Source organism: Branchiostoma lanceolatum, chromosome 7 (assembly GCF_035083965.1).
Source record: "Branchiostoma lanceolatum isolate klBraLanc5 chromosome 7, klBraLanc5.hap2, whole genome shotgun sequence".
NCBI lineage: Eukaryota > Metazoa > Chordata > Leptocardii > Amphioxiformes > Branchiostomatidae > Branchiostoma > Branchiostoma lanceolatum.
In genome coordinates this window covers 18,917,355-18,940,080 of record NC_089728.1, presented here as the reverse complement: position 1 = coordinate 18,940,080, position 22,726 = coordinate 18,917,355, and the positions used below count along the sequence as shown (strand labels likewise).

Genomic DNA, 22,726 nt, shown 5'->3' with positions numbered 1-22,726 from the left:
AATCAGATTCTAATTTGCATAATTAATAAGGCAACTTTAAAAATCCGCTTTGTTCCATGATATGACTATTCAAATTGTAACTGAGGAAGAGAGGACTGTTAATAGATAGAAAATATGCAAATGTGGGCCTAATTTGCATACTTAATGAGTAACTTGTATTATTCCACACTGGCAAATAACGGCAATTTCATACATTTAATACTTTTTTTGTGGCATCGGGAAGTTATGTGAATGTTAACATCGTTGAATCAAATTATGTTAATAAGGGCCTCTTTTGCATAATTGATGACAAATATTAGCATAACCGTAGGCTCATAATTTGTTAAGCTGATACTTTGGACATGTTAAATTTTACGACAATCAACTGGTATGATTTAGAATTGATGAGAAACACTCCTAATACGTCAGTCATAAAGGTTAAAATCATTTGGCGAAGGTATGAGGTCGTGGAACTCTAGTGTTGGTAATGCCTTGGGGTGCTATTTTTGTTGTTCTCTCCAGTACCAAATAAATGAATGGTTCAATGCCATTTGCACTTCTTGTTGTTGAATCCCCTTCAAAAATGCTAAACATGCCCTTTGTCTGAATTCCGCCATTCTCTGGTGTGTGAACGTCTGTACAGAATTTCAGTTCTCGTTTTTTTGGTAATGGCTCAGGGGCGGAGCCAATGGTGTGTTATTCTTGTTCTGAATCTCACCATTCTCTTCCTGTACCACAGAACTGCCTCCTACTACGGCACCACCACGAAGCCACGTCGCTCCAGGCCGTACAGAAGATGGAATGGCAACTACGGCTACAGGACCTCGGATACAAGGACGTCAAGTCCCTGACGGACATCAACGATTTCTATGTTCCCATGGTTACGGTCAGCGAGGACTTCGACCTCCTTCCAGCATGAGATTGAATTGCTGGCACGTCATCTTGCTCTCAGTACTCAGAACAATGCCCTCTTGTAGGTGTCCGAGGTACTGCAGCGATATGGTAGCTTTGGGGCCGAGACGCCAGGAGTGTTCAGCTGGGTAACTGTCACGTGAAACTGTTGCCGGAAAGCACAACTTCAGCAGATATCTCGTAAACAGCAAGCTGGTCGTTCGTTCGTTCGTTCGTTACGCCAAAAGGAAAGCTACACCCGAGGATTAGATTCAGTCTAGATACAGGACTCTAAGATCTGAATTTTTTAAAAGAGACTTTTTGGATTTTGTACACCACAAGTATGTGAGTAATGTGCACATAGAAGTTACAGAAATAACAACACTGTTTTGTCAAGAGACGTAGGTAAAGTGGCTAAGTAAAGTCGTCTACAGTTTCGTACTACAAGGACGTGAAAGCTTGTGTGAATCCGTCGTACAGAGACATAGAATGCACGCGGACGTTGGACGAATAGCTAGTGACAGATAGGGCTGATTTAAACTGCAACATCGCGGATGTTGCAAAATATCTTGTGTAGTGATTAAGTGTAGTCCTCAAATTACAACCTCAGAGTGCGATGTTTGTTTTTACAGTGGTAATGAGCGTGTAGTGATGCCTCCTTGCTGCTTTATGGAGAAATGCAGGTTTTTAATCCAAACTAGTACGTTCTCAGTCTATCATCCACGCATCTTTTGAAAACGAATACTGTAATTCTGAATCTTTCTACCTCTGTTGAATTCGTTAATCTTGTGTCCATTTAGTGTGAAGGTAAAAAAAAGATGTTGATTTTTGGCATCAGAATTTAAAACAATGAGATATAAAAGCACTCGTTCCTTGTGTATTTGAAAAAAGATGCTAAAGAAAAAAACTGCAGCTTGTTTTTGAATGGTGAATATCTTCAACGAATACGTGAGCTGCAATATGTCTGTGATATGTACATAGTGTACATATAGATTGGATGAGTAGGGGTCTTATATATTTTTTCCTTGATCACACTGTTGAGCAGGTTGTGTATATACGTATGCGATATCTATAGTTGGAGTCTGTTTAAACTTTAAAGTACACCGTCGAGGACTCACCACACAAAATGTGTGATCTTTAGTTCTTGTTTTACACTTGTCCTAGGTACATTCCACCGTGTACTTGTGTAGAAGTAGTATTAGTACTAGTGCAGTCTTTTACAGTCAATCATAAAAAGCTACCATGCTTGGAAAGATTAAAAATAGTGCACCGATAATTTCACCATCTCTACATGTGATGTACTTCCCTTTGTACTGTGTATATAGCACAGTAGTCGATCGATATTGCCAAGTTTTATTTTTGTACTGCCATGATCTGAGAGAGAAAGAGCTCACACCATAAGAAAAATCGACTTCTGGCTCAGATACAATTCCTGAACCATTGTACATGTATTTATTCCCAAAATAAAAGATAGCATTCGTATGATGATCCCTCTGTTGGTTAGAGTGGTAAATAGTAAACAACTGTTGTCTATATGCTGGCAAGCTGATGCTTTGTTGGATAGTACAGTACTATTGTGTGTATAATAAGGTCCGGGGTTGCAAAAGTAGTAGTACAAGGCAACTGACTTCTACCTTTCTGTTCATCCTTTGGTGTGTAAATAAAGGAGTCACTAGTTTCTAACACTTGGCTTTGTTCTGTCTTATTCTTAAACACCAGGTTTGAGTTAAGAACGTCCTGTTGTATGTATTAAACATCAGATTTGATTTAGGGAACGTTTTTAGTAACGTGATATCAAAACAGGAAGTTCCACTGCAGTACTGTAACAAGCCGCTAGGGGGCCCAAAATCTAATCATTTCCAAATCAAGACTTACATACCAAATATCAAGACAATCCATCCAGGCCTTCTCCAGTTATGCTGCTATTCCACTCACATACAAATGCTACCGAAAACATAACCTTCTTGGCCAAGGTAAAAATGTAATATTATGACGTAGAACTAAACTGTAGAGTGCATAGGAATAACTTGTTATCTAGGTCACAAGAAATTATTCCACAACACCAGTATGGTAGTTCAGATACCGCTTTTAATATCTGATGTTTACTACATTAATAATTGAAGGAAATTCTCACAAAGAAGAAGCAATGTTCAAGCCATATAGGCATATAATGACTACAGTTTTCATGTGAATCGTTTTCTGGTGTTATGTACAGTGCTGCACGTTGTTTCCTTACAAATCGTCCCTCACACCGAAGCCAGGTCCGGTTGGCGGCGTTGTTAGACTGGTAAGTCCTGAGAGTGGTTCCGCCGCAAAACGGCCATTCCTTTGAGGAAAGCAAAGAGAAAATGTTTTTACACACACATAAATGTACGCAGTATGTTTAGCTATAAGAATCAAACATTTGTGTACAGTGATATCAATGGACAAACCTTCAGAATAATCATTGTGCACAGCATAAAATTATCTTTCACACTCCATTGCTTGTTTATCCTAAGGCAGAGCACTATAACCGTGTGTTTCACACTTTGCATCTTGAAAATATCGGGATGAATACAAATAAAATTCTTGCAGACTGCACACAATACTATACCATTAGGCTCGCACCTGAGGCGTCACCAAAAAATTCAAGTGAAGAAATACAAAATATACAGTAGTACATGTACAAACCTGGGCCCAGCTTTTGGGGTCCTCCCTGCCATCAAATCATCAAGTATCTCATCCATATCTGCTGCTGTCAGATCCTCCTATCAAAAAAATAATAATTAATCAAGAAATAATGTCATAAAAAAACTGGGGTAAATTTCATCATGAAACAAATGCCTAAAAACTCATTACTAGTGTTTTACTCAAAGCGTCAACACAGAAGTCTATGTCTGGGAATTGTTTCATCAGGTTGGTAAGTCACTGAATGAAAAGACTCTTTTTACACAACCAAGAGATTTATTCAACCGACGTTTCGGTGACCATCTGTCACCTTTTTCAAGACAATTCTTACCGGTTCACATTGCACATTGAGACCGCATTCTTAAGAAGTAAATGATTATCATTGCATTGTTTTTGCTTGATAGTTGTGTATGTGTTACACTTCTGTACGTTTAGGACAGCATTGTGATGCCATTCCCTGTGACTGTATAATTATATGTAAATACTTTGCATTTGGGAACGCATCTATAAGCAGCGCCACCTATGCTGCAGTGCAATGTGAACCAGTCAAAATTGCATTGAAGAAGGTGACAGATGCTCACCAAAACGATGGTTGAATAAATCACTTGGTTGTATAAAAAGAGTCTTTCTTTTTTAAAGTTTTATTCACAGGATTCTACAACTGTGTTTTAGCGTTTTTACAGGCTGGCATGTCCTCTGATTTTTCCAGAAGCTACAGTACAGAAACAATGTGAAGAATATACAGTGTGTAGTAGGTATGGATACCGGTTCGCTGGACCTGATTCCGACCTTTATAACATTCAAGAACTGAGTCCAAAAAACCTGAAAGCCAAAAACCTGAGTCCAAAAAAACCTGAACAAAGTACAAATATATTTTTCTATTTTGTTTGATAAAAAGTGTTTTGAGTCTCCCCTCTGACAAAAAAGGCATTTAAAATAAGTGCAACATTCAAATATCAAACACTGGTTTATCTTGAAAGTCTTCTCACCAAGAAACTTTTATAGTCTTGCGTGTCAGTATCAATTCTCTATGCTTAATATTGGCCTAATGAAACAAAACATCAACTAGACAGGATCAGGTCCAGGTTCGGACCTGAACCTAAATCTCTGGACCTAGACTTGGACTTGGACCTTATTAAGCCAAACCGGTATCCACCCCTAGTGTGTGGTAATTTCTGGATGGCCCACTTACGTAGTAGTTGTCGTTGATTTGCACCATGGGTGCGTTGACACACGCTCCCAGACACTCCACCTCAATCAGAGTGAACATGTTGTCTTTGGTGGTCTCTCCAACATTGATTCCTAATAATTATAAAAACATAACATCAACAAGGCTTGGAATTCATTTTCAGGAATACACTGGTGCACCTTACCTATAAATTTAGATGTGCAGAGAAAAGTTTTGGGTGCACAACATGAAGAATAATGCCAGCAAAACATAATTATAAACCTCACTAGATCTAGAGCTGTGTACCTAAACAAATTTTAGGTACAGGTACACAGGTTAAGGTACAGGTCCGGACCTGAACCTGTACCTAAACTACTTGTTCGGAAAATGCTAGATTTTCAATAAGGACAAAAGCATGTTTGAGCTTTTAAAATCATAATATTTGATTGTGCTAGGTATGATTTTTATGAAAACACAGATGAAAATTTGACTCCAGCCATGCAAATGTGTTTTCTGTGCTTTAGAGTAGCTTTAGAGCACTGCCACGGTAATTTCATGGTAATTTTATCTGTCAAAGTGGCCATCCCCTGAGTCAGGTCCAGTACCCATACAGCAGGGTTAGGTATTTTGGAGCTGTACCTAATTGATTGTACCCGGTACTGTATCGGTACAGTGTACTGGTACACAGCTCTAAAAAGTCTAAACCTCACTCCTCCCTTTCGTGTTGGAATCTGAAATTCTATGGCTAAATTTTAACATTAGTAATTCAAGAAAGGTTTTACAATTATTTTTGACACTTAAATATCAAGAACATTTTGTATACTAGTATACAATAGTACCTTTATGTATGTAGTCTTACGCAAATATCTAGGAGCATCCACAGTCAAAAACGCAGCTCCAATGCACCAAGTATTGCACATTGAAGTTTGCTTTTTTATATTCGAAGATTTTCAAACTATTGCTACAATCACAATCAGTGGTAATGCACATACCTTTTATAACAGTTTAAAAGCTTCTAGTCCCATAGTTTAACCTACCTAGCTTCTTTTTGATGGCTTCCAGGATGACATCAGAGCCCACGCCCCCTAGGTTACAGGGAGTGGTGGTGCATATCTGCACAAAGTACTTTCCTACCGGCTTCCTGAAACAATACACCACACATCAAATATTACTGACTTTGCCACAACATTACATATACTCTCTCCCTCTTTCTCTCTCCCATAGCTTTAGTGCTGCATACCTAAACCCCAGACCTGAAGTGGACTTGTAAAAACGTTAAGATTCAAGTATAAAAAAAACCTAAACGCCTGGACTTTGCAAAAATATCTCTCGGTCTCCCTTATATTCTCCCTTTTGTTCTAAACCATCTAAAACTCTCTTACTCTCTTCCATACATTATGTAGATCGAGAAATTTATGCTATAAAGAGACGAAAATATTCCTGTTTTCGTGTTTATCACTGAGCTTTTGTGCTAACCACTGAATTTGCATGTTTATTTTTTCAAATTACATGTAAAACTTATGCCAACATCCAAATTTTATAGGAAACCAGAAAAAAAGTGTTTTCTAGCAAAAATGTTCAGGTTCGGGTTCAGATTCGGACCTTCACCAAATCCTCCGGGCTTTGAATCCCGACCTGAACTTGAGTTTATGTACGCAGCACTAGATCTAGACCGTCTCTGAACTCCACTTGATAATGTATTTACCTGTTAAACATGGTGTAGAAAGTGGCCACCTCGTACACTCTCATTCTGGGCATCTTCAGGATCTCTGCTACCTTGTTCATCACAGACAAGGGAACCCAGCCTAGAAAAAAAACACAGATTTCCATTCATCAACAACCAATACTATAATATTACACTTAAATTCTGCTATCAATTTTGCAGCGATAGGCACAAAAAATACCATGGACAGCATAGAGCTGCAGGATTGTCTTTCATACTCAGTACAGTGTTTTGTTGTCTTCAATTAAAAGGAAAGGTTGTCTTCAATTAAAAGGTAAAGGTAGTCCCATAGCCTTTTTGAGGCTGTAAGGGCAGTGGGTTGTTATCCACTTTATGTCATACCTGGGCTGCAAAAACGTTTGATACGGGTGTTCCGCATCGTGTGATAATTTTCCGTATCACACGGGGTTCTAAGCTGTATCACACAGGCTTCCAAATAGCATATTTAGAATGCCTTTCGAGCATGCCGCTTGCGCCGCTGTTGAAAATTCGAATACCGGATTAGGAGGTTGGAATCAATGTTGTTACAGTTTTTTGGTTCGAGGACACAAAACTCCCTCAACTTCTGGCCCATTCCGCATTGAAATGCGTGTTTTCTCCGGTGGGTATCACGACTTAAATAAGATACAACATGGTGTATTCCGCATCACCCTCGGTCCTAGCCCTCACACGGTCGGCTTGGTACCTCGGGTGATACGGAATACCCCGTGTTGTATTCTATATGTATCTTGGGCATGGCATTAGAACTTGTAGAAGGCGGAGCCCATACCTCTTCTTTCACTGCCTTTTACCTCCCCAACTGAAGTGAGGTTCTCATTTCTATACTTTGGTGGAGTGAGGAAAGTTGTTAAAAGTGCCTTTCCCAAGGGCACAACATCTGTGGCATGTCAGAGGATTTGGGTTCTGGGCCAAACAAGCAAACTAGTACTCTCATCTCCCAAATAAACGTACCGGTACGTTTATTTTTTTCAGCCTCAAAATCCACCCAGTACGTTCTTATTTTGGACAGTACGTTTATTAATTTTTTGAAAATCAGAGTTTTGCTATCCAGGGATTCCATCAAAATCGAAAGTTTGGGTATTCCTGCCCATATTTCCCCGACATTTTTGCTCATAATTTGCTATTTTTCGGCCTAGCGGCGTTGATTTCCCTGCTGCTATGACCCGGCATTTGTGAAATCCTGGCGGTACTAACATGTCAGTCGATCTCGATACAAAGTAAATGTTGTTATCTCAGACAAAATAAGACGCCACACTTAAGTTTTGAAATCTATTTTTCATATAAACAACATTGACAGTCTTTTCCCGTTCTAGACCATTTGAATTCTTACAGTGATCGCAAATTTTACGCTCGAAAAAGACAAAAACATTGCCAAAAGAACAACCTTGGAACAACGTAATCAACACCATGAATGCTCAAGTTACCATTGAGTCGCATGTAAATTCTACTCACGTGAAATACAGCCTTTCCTCAAAACTTTTAGAATATGAAAATAACACCACATTATGACAGTGTCTTAGCATTAAAAACTGAATAATACTTTAAAAATCTACAAAAACATTTAAATCCTACGGTTCCTACCACAAACATGAAAATTCAGCCCTAGGAAAATCGCCACAGTACAGTAACGCACGCCACTAGAAATTTCCCACAGACGGAAGAACTCACTTCTACCAAGGGGAAACAGCTCTTTTTGATCTTCCAATAAAACTCTTTTGTCTTTGTCAGAAATGTGTGGTATTTCAAGAAAGTGACTTCCCACTTAATAGTTGATAAACAACACTAAGTTGCAATCTATATTCAGTAATTATCACCTACGATGTTTTGACAAAAATCACTCCCCTACAAACAAATTGGCTGAGTATTCTCAGAACTTCATGTAGCTCTCTGTTAGCCCCGCCCCTTACTGTCTGTGTTCCTGTGTTCGGTGCCGCTCCGTCTGACTCGCGCTTTGATGTGTAACATGAGAACCCTGTGGTTTGTGGCAATGTTTTAGATGTAACCAAGGAACTTTTAATCAGAAAGAGAGAGCACAAAATAGAGCAAGCCTGAGATTTCTCACATCTAAACAATGAATTTGTTGACAACTAAGTTTCTCAAAATGAAAGATTTTTTCTGCATACATCAAGGGTAATTTTTGGATTTGAAATTATTTGGATTGCAACAACACAATAAAGGAGAATATATGATAATGTTCTTTATAATAAGGTGATTTTGTGGAAAGCATATACTTCTAGTAATGTTTACAAAATTAATCCATGTTTCTATATGCAATGCATACATGATAAATGGAAAGTTGAGCAAGAAAAAGTACTAGTAACAACTAACATCATACATGTCATAGTTCAACCTTTTCTACATGGCTTTTACAAATACGTAATACTTGTATTTTCATCGGATATTCAGGATATGGTAATTTTCTGTTCAAGTTCTAAATGTTGATACATTTGTACAAGGTGTTACCCATGCAAGTGAACTGAGAAGTTTGGCAACTACTTCTGTTTTAATGATATGCCAGTTTATACAACAATTTTCCTTGATCACTTGGTTCAAGTTCCAAGTAGAAAATACATGTATCATGTACATTTTCACTTGTTGAATTTGAAGCACCGTTGGCCCCCGCGGGGAACCTATGCCCAATTTTTCCAAAAGTGGAGAAAATGATTATAATTTGAACAAGATATCTACAGTTATTCGGTTCATTATTTACATACTTATATAGAATATGTAAATAAAAAGAACCTACCTGCTTATCATCTTCTTTCCCTAAGACAGAAGTAGCATGGACACAGTTAACGTGTCAATTTGGTAATTTTCCGGGGGGTACGTTTATTCCGGGGGGTATGTTTATTAGATTTTAAAAATTTGTCCAGGGGGTATGTTTATTCCGGGGGGTATGTTTATTTGGGAGATGAGAGTATGCTAACACGACACCACGAAGAATGTGTATTGAAATAGAGAAAAGATTTCTGTACTGATACTTGAGGAGTGCCCCTACCATGCTGTCTCTGAGCCAGGTCCAGTACAGGGATAACAGCAGCCGCCTCATGGCCCACTGGGTAGTTGTTTATTATCTGCTTTACTCTCTATTAAAAGTAAACAAAAAAAGGACTTAGATATGCAGTCATGACAGAAGTGACATTTACTCCTGGCTTATTCTGATTATTTCTTGTTATTTTGGAACAAGGATTCTACAAAATCAATCTTAACATTTTGAAGCACCTGATCTGACAAGATGTAATTTTTGGAAAGTAAAAGTTGTACAAAATCATGGAGTTTCAAGCATAGGAGCCGTAGCAAAGCCACGTTACACTACTAGGTAATGAGAAAGCTTCATGCTTTGTCCTCAGTCTGAGGTTCGACTGCTATTACTTTTATTACAGTAACTATACAAATCAAAAGATTACCTTCATGTTTTCTTCAGTGAATTCAAATGGTGTATCCGGGTTGTTTTCAGGGCTGTCACGGTGCTGCAAACAGAAATTACAAGTCTGTTTAGCTGTTTATTAGATTAACAAAGTAAAAGAAAGACTCAATGTGGCGACGTGTGGCGCAACTGAAGAATACGCGGCTGTCAAACAATGGGTCCCGGGATCTAATCCCAGGTGTGCCCAGAGACATGTCCGAACTTGCGCCCTGACGTTGTGCCCTTGGGAAAGGCACTTAACACGACTTTCCTCACTTCACTCAGGTGTAAATGAGTACCTAGCTCATCTAGGGTTAGGGACGTCCCTCGGATAGGACGTTAAATGGAGGTCCCGTGTTTGGGGAGAGCAACACCCCGCGCACGTTAAAGAACCCACCACAACTTTCAAAAAAGAGTAGGGGCATGCCCCGGTGTGCGATGGTCCAAATCTTACAGTCCGGTCTGGGATGACATCTTGAAAAGGTGATAGTTCACCTGTTATGTCAATCCTTCCACAAAAATGTGGTAAATCAAAATAAATAAATAAATAAATAAATAAAAAAGAGAAAGTGATCTCAGACCAGTTTAGCTCAAATGATTTCACTGAACTACATTTCCACTGGTCATGACAGAGAAGATTGTTATTTACAGTATTTACAGGTTCATTGTACCGGGGAAATTCCCCTAGCTGCTATAAATAGTATCAAGGACTATGAACTAGCGTGCATGTCGGACGGGTAAGCGACACAGCCAGCTTCAGGATTTCAACTCAGGACTTCATGGTCCAGAGTCAGGGTCACTAAGACACACCCCGACCAATCGAATCTGGACATTCCTCCAGAATTGGTACATTCCTCCAGAAAAGCGGACATTCCTCGACTTTCAAGCGGACATTTCTCTAGGAAAGCGGACGGTCCTCCAGTTGTAAGCGTACATTCCTCTGGAATCGGTACGTTTCTCTGGGAAAGCGGACACTTCGTGGACACCCCCACCGGCCTGTGGAATCGGCGGTTGACCCGACAAATCGTTTCCTAGTTCAGCTAAATCACAACATCCGGACTTCTGAGCCGTGCAGTGAGATGGCAAATACTATCAGCTCGGAAGGTAAGCATAGTTTTTGATTGAAAACTGAGGCACGTTGGAGATGAAAGTGACCGCGCGGCGGACGATCACTTCTGTACAAGGTTTTAATGGCGGCCTGTTGCACGCCCGGCAAACAAAACAACGAGTTTTAGCCTGAATATCCGAGTGATTGTCAAGATACAAGGCTCCACTGCCTAGCACATGTTTATGAGAGATGTTTATACCAAGATGTTAGTCATACTTATCGGATATATCTTGTCAAATGACCGCGATGTACACAGAATGTCCGATATCACCGCCACACATATGTACGCGGCAGGACAGGGGAGCCTTGTCTCGACAAGCATACGGGCGGAAGCCGTGTCTCGACAAGCATACGGACATGTAGCCGCGTTGTACAAGAAATACCATATATCGACGACTAGAATTGTAACAAAATCTTCTCATAGATACATGTGCTAGGCAGTGGAGCCTTATATCTTGACAGGCACTCGGATATTCAGGCTAAAACTCGTTGTGGCCACAGAACAGTAATTAAGCTTCCTATCTTAATATATGGCAATCATGTAAGAAAGAAGCTGTCAAAAGTCACCTACCAGAGTTTTAGTCCATGAAAAACATGCATTGGCAGGGCTGTAAGGCCCCCAAAGTTTCAATCTAGAGCAAAATTTCAACTTTCTAATCGGCGGAACCCCTACGAATCCGAGCTTGTTTACCAAAGTTGACCTCTGACCCCCTTCTCCACCTGATAATCACACAAAAACAGCAAACTTTGCAGGCCTACAGACACCACAAACATGGATGAAAGTCTGATTTTTCAACTTAATAAGAAGGTAAAAACCCTTACCTGTAAAATCCAGCTACAAAATATCAACATATCCTGGAAAAAAGCCCCTTTACAGCTACCTTTACCAAGGGTACCAAACCTATTTCCATGGGCTAAAAGTTGGCCTTCTGCGCCTGCGCGAAATACTGGAGTATCCCCTGCATAGGGCTTCAGGTTCAAGATTGACAAATTTCAATCACTTCACATAGTGCGGGGAAGAGTTGTCGAGCACCATACCAAGTTTAGAAGATCTCTGACCTGGAATGGTCCCTTGGGAATACTTTGGGAGACAGGTGTCAGAGTGCTTTCCTCAGAGCTGTTTCAGTGGTCTGAGGCAAATGAAAGGTCTCATATTATTTAGAGAAAAGTGACAGTAACAGAAGAAAAAGTTAAAAGCTGCTAACCCTGGCATTAGGAGATTACTCTTCCACACTTAAACCATCTAAAGTTGTATTCAAAAGCTGCCAGGATAGACTTTGAAGCAATCAATGACACCACACACTGCACTGTCACTAAAGGACATAAAATCTCTTTTAAATGGCCAAAAATCACTAAAATGGAAGAATTTGTAAATAAACCTGACTCAAATGAGTCAGCCCTGACTCAAATGAGTTAGGTGAGGGCTAACTCTTGGCTACCAAGCCAATTTCTGGGAAAATATAAGCCCCAATGGCTCACCTGACCCCCCCCCCCCCATGCACTCTCAGTATTGCACTCTCATTACATGCTTCAAAGTCAAACCCAAAGCTTTTAGATACAACTTGAGGTGCCTAAACGGATTGGGAGCAGTCTCCTTATGCCAGGTTGAGCACCTTTTGGCATTTTCCCCTCTATATGTCACTTTTTGCTCAATGATATGGGGCCTTACCTTAGCCTCAGAATACAGCTATGGCCCTCCTGACACCTGTCTCAAAAAGTACTCCCAGGGGACCATTCCCAGGGGAATGATCTCCGGGACATTTTTGAAACTCGCGGTCTTGCCCGACAACTCTTCCCCACATCACGCGAAGTGATTAACGGCTGTCAATCTTGAAGCATGAAACCTCGGCCAAATGCTGCAGGCCACAGAACAGTAATTAAGCTTCCTATCTTAATATATGGCAATCATGTAAGAAAGAAGCTGTCAAAAGTCACCTACCAGAGTTTTAGTCCATGAAAAACATGCATTGGCAGGGCTGTAAGGCCCCCAAAGTTTCAATCTAGAGCAAAATTTCAACTTTCTAATCGGCGGAACCCCTACGAATCCGAGCTTGTTTACCAAAGTTGACCTCTGACCCCCTTCTCCACCTGATAATCACACAAAAACAGCAAACTTTGCAGGCCTACAGACACCACAAACATGGATGAAAGTCTGATTTTTCAACTTAATAAGAAGGTAAAAACCCTTACCTGTAAAATCCAGCTACAAAATATCAACATATCCTGGAAAAAAGCCCCTTTACAGCTACCTTTACCAAGGGTACCAAACCTATTTCCATGGGCTAAAAGTTGGCCTTCTGCGCCTGCGCGAAATACTGGAGTATCCCCTTGTTTTGTTTGCCGGGTGTGCAACAGGCCGCCATTAAAACCTTGTACAGAAGTGATCGTCCGCCGCGCGGTCACTTTCATCTCCAACGTGCCTCAGTTTTCAATCAAAAACTATGCTTACCTTCCAAGCTGATAGTATTTGCCATCTCACTGCACGGCTCAGAAGTCCAGATGTTGTGATTTAGCTGAACTAGGAAACGATTTGTCGGGTCAACCGCCGATTCCACAGGCCGGTGGGGGTGTCCACGAAGTGTCCGCTTTCCCAGAGAAACGTACCAATTCCAGAGGAATGTACGCTTACAACTGGAGGACCGTCCGCTTTCCTAGAGAAATGTCCGCTTGAAAGTCGAGGAATGTCCGCTTTTCTGGAGGAATGTACCAATTCTGGAGGAATGTCCAGATTCGATTGGTCGGGGTGAGACACTAACTAACGTTATAACACTACAATCATTATGTTGATAACTTACCACAAACAGCTGACCTCCACCGCCCATAGCCGGTGCTGACCGGTGCAGGGCACGGGTCTGTCGCACCTGTACATGGGGAGGAAACATAATATCATCATCAGTTGCACATTAGATTTAATTAATTCTTAATCTTAATTCAAATCAAAATTTAATCTAAAATGTACATATTCAATGTATGATAATAATCGTTTAGAAAAATAAATCTTTTAAATTTCAAAATTTTATAATCATTTTACAAATCTTGGTAATACTCATCTTGATAATCATTTTAATTCCTATAATCGTTTTGAAATTTAATTTAATTAAAATCTAATTTTTATTCTATATTAAATCAATTTTACATTAGGTTAATTTTTTTGTAGAGAATGATATCTTGATTGTAGAATAGTCAGTTTGAAAATTAAGTTCACGTAAAACTCTGCACTTTTCAAAGACATGACAAATACTGCGTAAGTCTTACATTAATTCTCATCTATATTGGATAAATACTACTATTTCATCCAAATTATTGACTTGCTTCCATTGAATTTCCTTTTTCAATAGTTATGAATGAGACTCAGAATTTAAATACAGATCTGGTTATGTGGTTGAAACTTGTACATGTAGAATTTGATGTGAATTTGCAAACTAAAGTTAATATTCTATAAGCATGTTATCTAACTATAAATCATGAACACTGTAAAGATGTTGTTAAGAAGAGTGAATACTATATTCCTAGGAACTGCGACCTTACTGCAGTTAAAGTTATTCATAAATTTTTTGATCTGTGAGACAGTGTGACATAACAATCAGTCTGAGTTCTATCAAATATCAGATAATAAAGTGTACAAAAACAAGATATTCCTTGAAATTCTAGGAGAAATTCTATTCATCACCAAAAAGTATATTTCGAGTACTGAAGGCAATGTGTAAACTGCATAATTCTTTAAATGATAATTTATTATGATCGTAAATTCGTAATATTACATAAAGTGATGTGTTACAAAACAACGTAACGGACCGAACTCAAAGAGCTGAGATGTTGCAACGAACTATTCAACAAAAAAACTTCATTTTACAGAAATAAAAACATCGCAAATATGTCATTATAGTAACATCATTACATAACCTACACTTTAAGATCATAAAAATATGAAATATTGTTACCAAAGCGCTGGAAAGTTGACGAACAGTCGAGGACAACATTTTCGGTTATTTTCGCCCTCCCACTCTCCGAAAGAAGGTGAACATCCGGGACTTTCACCCCGATACTCTCGCCAAATCTCGCGAGAAAAATGTCCTAATTAGCGGTTGCTAGGCCCGTTGCTAAGAAGCCTTCGGTCGTCACCATTATTCGTAGGGGTGATATGTATATTTAAAATAATTAGAACATATTTCCTCATACACAATGCCAGTAGAAGGTAAAGAGTATACTAATCAATCATTATAGATTGGTATCTATGCGCCTTACTTTCCTTTTCGTGTTAATTGTAAAGATATTTTAAAAATTAAATTCTACTAAGTTCACCGATTCTACGGAATGATATCTTCCATTTCCCACCTGTTGAAGTGGTCTCAAGAACCCAGCTCACTTCCAGCAAGACGTTAGAAGTGGATTTGTGGCTGTATTATTACCTTGAATCCCATTTGGGCTCAAGTAACCAGTTTCCTAAGAAACAGCATCGTCTTGAATAACCTCAGCATAACGTTGGACACTCCCGTTTACGATATGTAGCTCGGAATTTCCTTGGACCAAATCTTAAGCTGTCCAAGTTATGTAGCTACGTTTCTGTATTTACCTCTGTTGTGCCGGGATATCTTAAGTAGCAGTTCGGGTTTAAGACTTTCCAAATGGCGGGTCGAACCGCGAAGACTGGAAAGAAGACGGGCAAGGTAGCTTTCGCTCCTCTACGGACATTCTCACTCAAGGTAAGATTTAAGACTCCTTCCGGTAAGCCCGGTAACTTTAAGACATCTTGACGGGAGCTCATTTTTGCTTCTAATGCATTGATGTATATTCATCTGTAGTAGCTAGCTTGTATAAATCGTATACATATGCCTCAAAGACTGTCACATTTAATACATTGGTGACTTTTTCTTTTTTAGGGGCTGGGAAAAGGAAAATATACGAGGGGAATAAAACTCCTTTTGTACCATGTCGCAAGAATAGATATTCCTGTACATTTGTCCCAAATTTCAACTCATTTGATATAAAAATGAACCAGCTATGATAAAAAAGGCGTTTCTTATTTATCCCCCCCCCTTCGTAATATGGATATAGTTTCAGTTTGAACCACATTAGAAATAGTTCAGTCAAAACATTGTGATATTTACCCCTTACCTTTTCCTTCTAATGCTGTGATCCTTAACCAGTCATCACTCAATATCAAAATAATGAGCCAACCAAGAAGACATCAACAATTTATATTACCCACTCCGTATTGTTGATATGAATTGCCAGTGAACAAAAAGTTGTAATAACTACAAAAGACCCGCCACCCTAGGGACCATCCTCTGACCTTCTCTCATAATGCTTTTACTATAGACTTGTCACAGTTCCTCCTGTCCTCATAGAGTATTCATTAATTTGTCAAAGGTCTTTATGGTTGATGACTTATTCCTAAGAGACTAGCATATTATATCGAAACCTATACGCTACAAATAGCTTGGCAGACAACTGTTAAAAGATTGAAGATCACAGCTAAAGGGTAAAGCCTCACTAATTTTGTCAAACAAATTCAGATTATCATCATTTTTTGTTATTTCTTAAAGTAAAGCAGTCATCCTCAATTGAGGTGAAGCATGATGCTTTTTTAAGTTACTAGCTAGTAGCTTAGTGGTGGTGCAAAGTTACTAGTAGCTAGTGGTTAATATTTAAGTGCAATGCGGCTTCGCCACAGCTCGCGTTTTTGACCAAGCACACCGGGTCAGCCCTGAACTCTTCTGAATATTAATTATTGTCACTGTTATTTCTTGATTCATCATTATTTCATGAGAGTGTCTATCCACAATTAGATACTTTCTTTCATCCAGATTAATGTCAACTCTGCTGCTTCTTGCCACTAGGTGGCATAGCCATTGTGGCAAAAATTGCAGCCCCAACATGACTGACTACAATTATCCCCCCTCATCATCTTTGTTCATGACATTTATTTGTATGTTTGTATTGGGGTGCATACCCGGTAAATTGCCTCATGGCAATTTAACACACTGGGTTTGTACAAACAGTACAAGCTGCGTATACAGAGTTATTTGATCCACTCATGCTAAGGAGGACCCCTAGTACTCTTTTTCATAAGTGTGGTGGGTTCTTTAACCTACTCGAGGTGTCAGGCTCTCCTCGAACACGGGACCTCTATTTAACATCCGAGGGATGACCCTAACCAAAGCTAGGTACTCATTTACACCTGAGTAAAGTGAGGAAATTCATGTAAAGTGCCTTTCCCAAAGGCGTCTCAATGTTGGGGCATGTCAGGGGACTTGAACCCAAGACCTTTGGGTTATGGGCATAACGGACCCTACTATAACAGTGGGGTTCAAGGGCATCCAACTGAACAGTCTATTACTGGCCTAGACCTTTTAGCCTAGTGGTTAAGGCGTGCGGCCTGTGATGTGGCTGCCCGGTTTTGGAGCATGTTTGAATCCCGGGGGCCAGGAGACTGTTCTACTCGCTTCTTTGTTTCACTGACTATTACACCACGAGACATTGACCTTGTTTGTTTCTCCTGCCCTTTTTCAGGTGCTGCTGGTTCCGACAGGTGAGATGTTCACCATTGGCCAGGTGTACCCTGAGATGCAGGTGTGGCAGTTGAAGGAGTCTGTGGAACTGGAGGCGGGAATCCCCTCCAACCTGCAGCGACTCTCCTACCTGGACGAAGGTCGGTTCAAACAAGCTCCACCTTAGCTTGAAAGTTCATCTGTGTTGGTAGAAGCTGTCATTATGAAACAAGTTTTAACTGTAATTGCCGACACAAAAGATTGTACACCAGTCTTTGTCAAGGAATGAACAATCCACCGCTGAGATGACGTCACGTTATGCAGATGAGACACGTGACTCGGTGAGCAGTGGATCATAAGTTGCAGAAAGTCTGTGACGCCCCCCATCTCACAATTTTTTGTGTTGACTGTGAATTACAGTTAAACTTGTTTCATAAGCTCGCACCTTCTTTATTAAAGGAAACTCAAGCAATATTCGGGCCAGAAAATTGGATTTCGAAAGTCAATTCATTTACTATATAGTCATTTCTTATGATTTAAGTTCAAACAACAATATCACAATGTATAGCGACATCAATGATGCAAAAATACACTGTCGTTGTTGTGTGAGAACTCAATGAAAATTGTTGTGTTTTTTTTTGTAGGCTCGTGAAACTAAGGGAATCATTGTATGGCTCGTTTTTGATTGGTTTTAAAATGCTCAAATTGTGAAGTAATAACGCAAATGTGCTAAACAGTGTTAGTAAATGTCACTACCATAAAGATTTCAGTTTTTTATTTATTTCCATTTATCTGGGCCCCTTTAACGTTTATGTATAATATATTATGTAAAATTTCTCAATTGTACCTGATTTGGCAGTGATACCAGGAAAGTCTGTAACAATACGCATTTCTGTTACAGGTGACATGCATGAGGACAGTGACCTCCGGTACAATGACATTGTACAAGGCGGGACCATCAAACTGAAGGTGTGGTCTCAGTGGCAGACACTGGTGGAGGCTGCCGCAGAAGGAGACATCGAAAAGGTGAGATGTCATCATCATCATCATCTGACGTCACAGTGGCTTAACGGCTGGGTGTTTGGCCGAGAACCCAGAGGTCCTGGGTTCAAATCCTGTCATGTCACTGATTTTGTGCCCTTGGGATATTTATAATTAGGCACACACATTCCTCACTCCAGCAAGGTGTAAAAATGGGTACCTGACTTCGGTTGGGGGGGGGGGGGAAAGAGGTCGAAGGAAGTCAACCTCTGCACTGCTTACTTCTACATGATTGTGAAATATAGCTCAAAAATACTTACAGATCATAATGCTAAAAAAAATAGATGATTGTGCCAAAGAAACATTCTTAACTGATATCCTTTATTGTGAAAATTTGGGGTATATCTTTTTTATCCATGAAGAATAAAATGGAATTGATTTCATCAAATTCTGTGAGTGTGATAGACGATACCAGTCATACGATAGTTATGGCAAAATACATTGTATTATTGGTCAATCAAAATGGATATCATTAATCCATTAGCTCAATGTTTAAAAACAGATCTCATTTTCCTGGGAAATGCGGGTGAAATTTCTTTGAAAGTAAAGTGATGAAAGCATTCATTCATCCTCTATTTTTATGGAGATCTATCAAATGTTGCTTTTTTTCATGTTAATTTTATTACACAGTCACAGTGTTATTGTGACGAATGTCAACTTTGTGTTTTTCTTCCCGCAGGTGTTTCAGCTGGGTGTAACACCTGACACCAAATTCCATTCCCCCACCTCCGACTACATGGGCCCCCGTCAGCGTAGGGCCTGGTTCGCTGAGCGCGCTGCGGTAGCGCTCTTTATCGCCTCTAACCGAGGACACCTGGACCTCATGCATAGTCTCATGGAGGAAGGTGAGAGGAGCAAGAAGACTGTTAAAGATTGTCATGTTACTGTTAGTTACCTTCGCCGAGAAGGTTATGTTTTCGTCAGCATTCGTTTGTATGTGTGTGTGTGTGTGTGTGTGTGTGTTTGTGTGTCTTTGAGCACGATAATTCGAGAATGCCTGGATGGATTAAGTGTTTTCATACTTAGTATGTGGGTAGGTCTTCTTGAGACCTCAGAATGATTACATTTTGGGCTCCCTAGTGGCTTGCTATGGTACTGCAGCGAAACTTCTGGGGATGATATCTCGTCTTCTGGATATGCTATGGTCATGATTTTAAAGTGGTAGATAGATATAGGGAACTTACAGATGTAACCTCTATTAACATTAATCCACCGGGTTACATAAATCCATCACTTTGAAAAACAGTGGGTTAGAGAGACCTCTAGTGCAGCACCCCCCAGTATGCACAGTTAAGATATACTGGAGTGCATTATACCAGGAGACGTTGGGTTGGAGATCTGTTTTATTAATAGACGTATCTTTTCAGGGTGGTGGAATTATGTACCCTGGTGGAATTTCTAAATAGATGTTAATACCTGTACTCCTAGACATCAGTTCTTATTCATGACAGCTTCAGATGACAAATGCGATATTCAAAAAACCTTAAGATCTGCTTTCTCGTATCTTTAATTCAGGTGCCGACGTGAATGCCACAACACCTTCAGGTCGCACTGCGCTACACGCCGCAGCCGCTAGGGGGAGGGGAGAATGTGTGGACATCCTCCTGGAGAAGGGCGCCCGCATCAACGCCGCCGACCGCGAGGGGAAAACGGCTCTGACCATCGCCGCCGATTCCAACCATAAGAAGACGGAGAGGCACCTGTTCCTCTTCCAGTGGCAGGTGCGCGCCACGGAGATGCGAGCCAACGGTTCGTCACAAGACGTCAACCTCAAGGCTCACCAGCTGTTCGACTCGAAGACCCCCACCTGGTTGAAGGGCACTTACGGTCAACTGTACATGGCACAGATTCTCCCGCCGAGCGAATTCCAAGGCACGGGATTCGCCTCGCCCAAGAGCTTGAAGTTTGCTTCGAGAGAGAACGAGAAGGGTCTTGAAGACGCGGTGGAAGAAGAAGACGCAGATGAGGAAGACGAGGAAAGAGACGAAGACACCGAAAGTGATGCAAAGGCGTCGGAAGTTTCGAGGCACACGGAAGTGCGTTTCCGCGCCAAATTAGAGGACGTGGATTCGGACTCAGGGTCCGGAACGAGACGTACGTGGAGTGAGAAGTCGGGAAGCATCGGGAAACCAATCTTAAGAGTCCGAGCTCCCGAGATTCACAAGGAAGACAAGGAGGACAAAATGTCACACAGGTGGCTGGCAAGTAAGAACTTCGCAGACGAGAAAGAAGACGAGAAAGCACGACAACTGCGAGCAAAACCGATGGGGAAGGTCACAAAAGTTACCGATCACTCCTTACTGACAACGGGGACTAAAGTTTTGGAAGGTTTGGACAGATCAAGTTCTGTCAGCGCCAGCTCATATAGGACTTGGCTCATGAAGAAAGATCTGGATTCATTAGGTTACTAGTCAACGAATTCTTTTGCATTTTTGGTGCTATAATCTAGAGGGAAGTACTTTTCTATTGTAGAAATGCAAAGTTTGCATTTACTTTAACTTATTCTTCTCAATAATCTAACTGCGAAGTGAAAAAAAAAACTTGATTATTTGATAGTACTGCTGATTGAGATTTAATAAGTATAAGTCATACAGGGGCAGTGAAAATGATAAATTCTATATATTATGTAACTATACAAATTCTTACTATTTGTATTTCGAAGTTCTTCGGAGCCAATATGGCAGACTCACTTTGAACGGTTAAGTGTTTTATCTTCTCAGTTGTAAAAGAAATTATATATCTATGCTGTTACATTTAAATTATTCTTCTTGTACTATGAAACTGCAGTCTCATATTCGATACATTTATTCATAGACTGATGTTGATAGACTGATGTTGAAGCATTTTGATAACATTGCTTGAATATTTACAATTAACAAGTCATATTGCTGAGTTCAAAATATCATGGTCATGGTCCTTTTACAGAAAGCCAGTGTTTTATGGTAATTTAAGATTATTTATGACTATGGTAGATTATGACATATTTGAATTATTCTTATCTTTCTTACTCATAGATAATAAAATGTCAAAATCGTTCTTCTTGTGCTTCTGAGTGTGTATTTACCTTATAGCTTTACTGTCCGACATTGTAATAAGTTTCTTGTGACAATCAAAAATTGCTACAGTCAAGATTTTCTGACAATCTAATGCTTTGGTCCACATTGTAAAAAGGGGCCCCGCCGGGTACTAATTTCACGGGCTCTTTTTTGTTGCACTTTCGAGCGTGACCCCTACGTGGCTCCGTCGGACACCCTGCGGCTGCCGGGCTATTTTTGGCCCGGCCGGGATCCCGAATCAATTCAACTCAGACTTAAAGTGAACGCGGGACCCGGCACTGCACGAAATGGCCTCGTATCCCGGCGTATACGTACAGGGATTCCCCCGGAAATATTCCATATCCCGGTGCGGATTTAGCGTTTCCGATATAATTAACGGATACGCTAAATCCGCACCGGGATATGGAATATTTCCGGAGGAATCCCTGTACGTATTCGCCGGGATACGAGGCCATTTCGTGCAGTGCGGTATCAAATAGACGCCGTGAGCTAATCGTGCGAGCACCGGCAGTCCTCCAGACAAAGTTGTAGCTTCGGGGCCCGGCCGGGACTTAACACCCCCGACGGGCACCGGCAGCACTGAGACCAAAGTATTAGAAGTATTTCAGATTGTTCTGAACTCTTATGTAGAAGTTAACCAGACACATTTATGTCTAGCCATTTGTATTAAATGCCCATGACATATCCCGTACGTCGCAAGATGAGGCCACGCCAATTTATTTTGTTACTTCTCGGAATAGCCTGGCCTGCTTTTCCCATTTTGAAAAAAAAGATTGGGTATCTATTCCCATTCACAAATTTTAACTCCCAATTTTACTATCTGTTCAGTTGTGAAACTCGATAGCCACCAAAATAGATTATAAATACTACAGTAACTGTAAATGCTGTAGATACCATAGACTCGCCCACCTCCGTCAAAACGTAGAAATGCAAACTTGAATTTTTAGAAATGCAAATATTTGTCTCACTGGTCGAACCGCTAATTGTGAAGGTAGCCTATTAGGGCTTGGATTTTCTATTATAAAAAATAAGTTCTCACCACAAAACGATATCGTATCTTTGCTCCTTTAATGTCGATATGTAATGGTATAGTGTTATTGAAACTTACTATGTGTAGGAATGACTAGAAATTTGAGTTTTTTAAATTCAAGTTTCAAGCCTCCTAAAATGCTCTGGATGCCTTTAAGTCTTGCTTA

The 22,726-nt window shown here is 40.2% G+C and overlaps 3 protein-coding genes across 7 annotated transcripts in view; 2 read left to right on the top strand and 1 right to left on the bottom strand.

Moving 5' to 3' along the window:
* LOC136438047 (ankyrin repeat domain-containing protein 12-like) overlaps nucleotides 1–2,553 on the top strand; it is a 39,716-nt gene extending 37,163 nt beyond the window's left edge. For all 5 annotated transcript variants that reach the window (XM_066432698.1, XM_066432697.1, XM_066432696.1 and 2 more), the window contains exon 11: nucleotides 719–2,553. In XM_066432698.1, coding sequence (XP_066288795.1) covers nucleotides 719–898 — 180 coding nt within the window. In that variant the 3' untranslated portion in view covers nucleotides 899–2,553. The remainder of the gene's footprint in view (nucleotides 1–718) is intronic.
* On the bottom strand, nucleotides 2,278–15,014 carry LOC136438048 (NADH dehydrogenase [ubiquinone] flavoprotein 2, mitochondrial-like). The gene is made up of 9 exons (XM_066432699.1): nucleotides 14,884–15,014; nucleotides 13,738–13,803; nucleotides 9,836–9,898; nucleotides 9,427–9,514; nucleotides 6,411–6,510; nucleotides 5,743–5,846; nucleotides 4,730–4,839; nucleotides 3,541–3,617; nucleotides 2,278–3,196 (listed from the first exon to the last, which is right to left on the bottom strand). Exons 1-9 carry the CDS (start codon nucleotides 14,920–14,922, stop codon nucleotides 3,103–3,105), a joined length of 741 nt encoding a protein of 246 aa, XP_066288796.1. The 5' UTR covers nucleotides 14,923–15,014; the 3' UTR covers nucleotides 2,278–3,102.
* A 266-nt stretch (nucleotides 15,015–15,280) lies between these two features.
* On the top strand, nucleotides 15,281–21,510 carry LOC136438046 (uncharacterized). Its single transcript, XM_066432693.1, has 5 exons — nucleotides 15,281–15,645; nucleotides 17,456–17,594; nucleotides 18,335–18,459; nucleotides 19,154–19,319; nucleotides 19,990–21,510. The coding sequence occupies exons 1-5, from the start codon at nucleotides 15,568–15,570 to the stop codon at nucleotides 20,883–20,885; spliced, it is 1,404 nt and encodes a 467-aa protein (XP_066288790.1). The 5' UTR covers nucleotides 15,281–15,567; the 3' UTR covers nucleotides 20,886–21,510.
* Nucleotides 21,511–22,726: the final 1,216 nt, after the last annotated feature.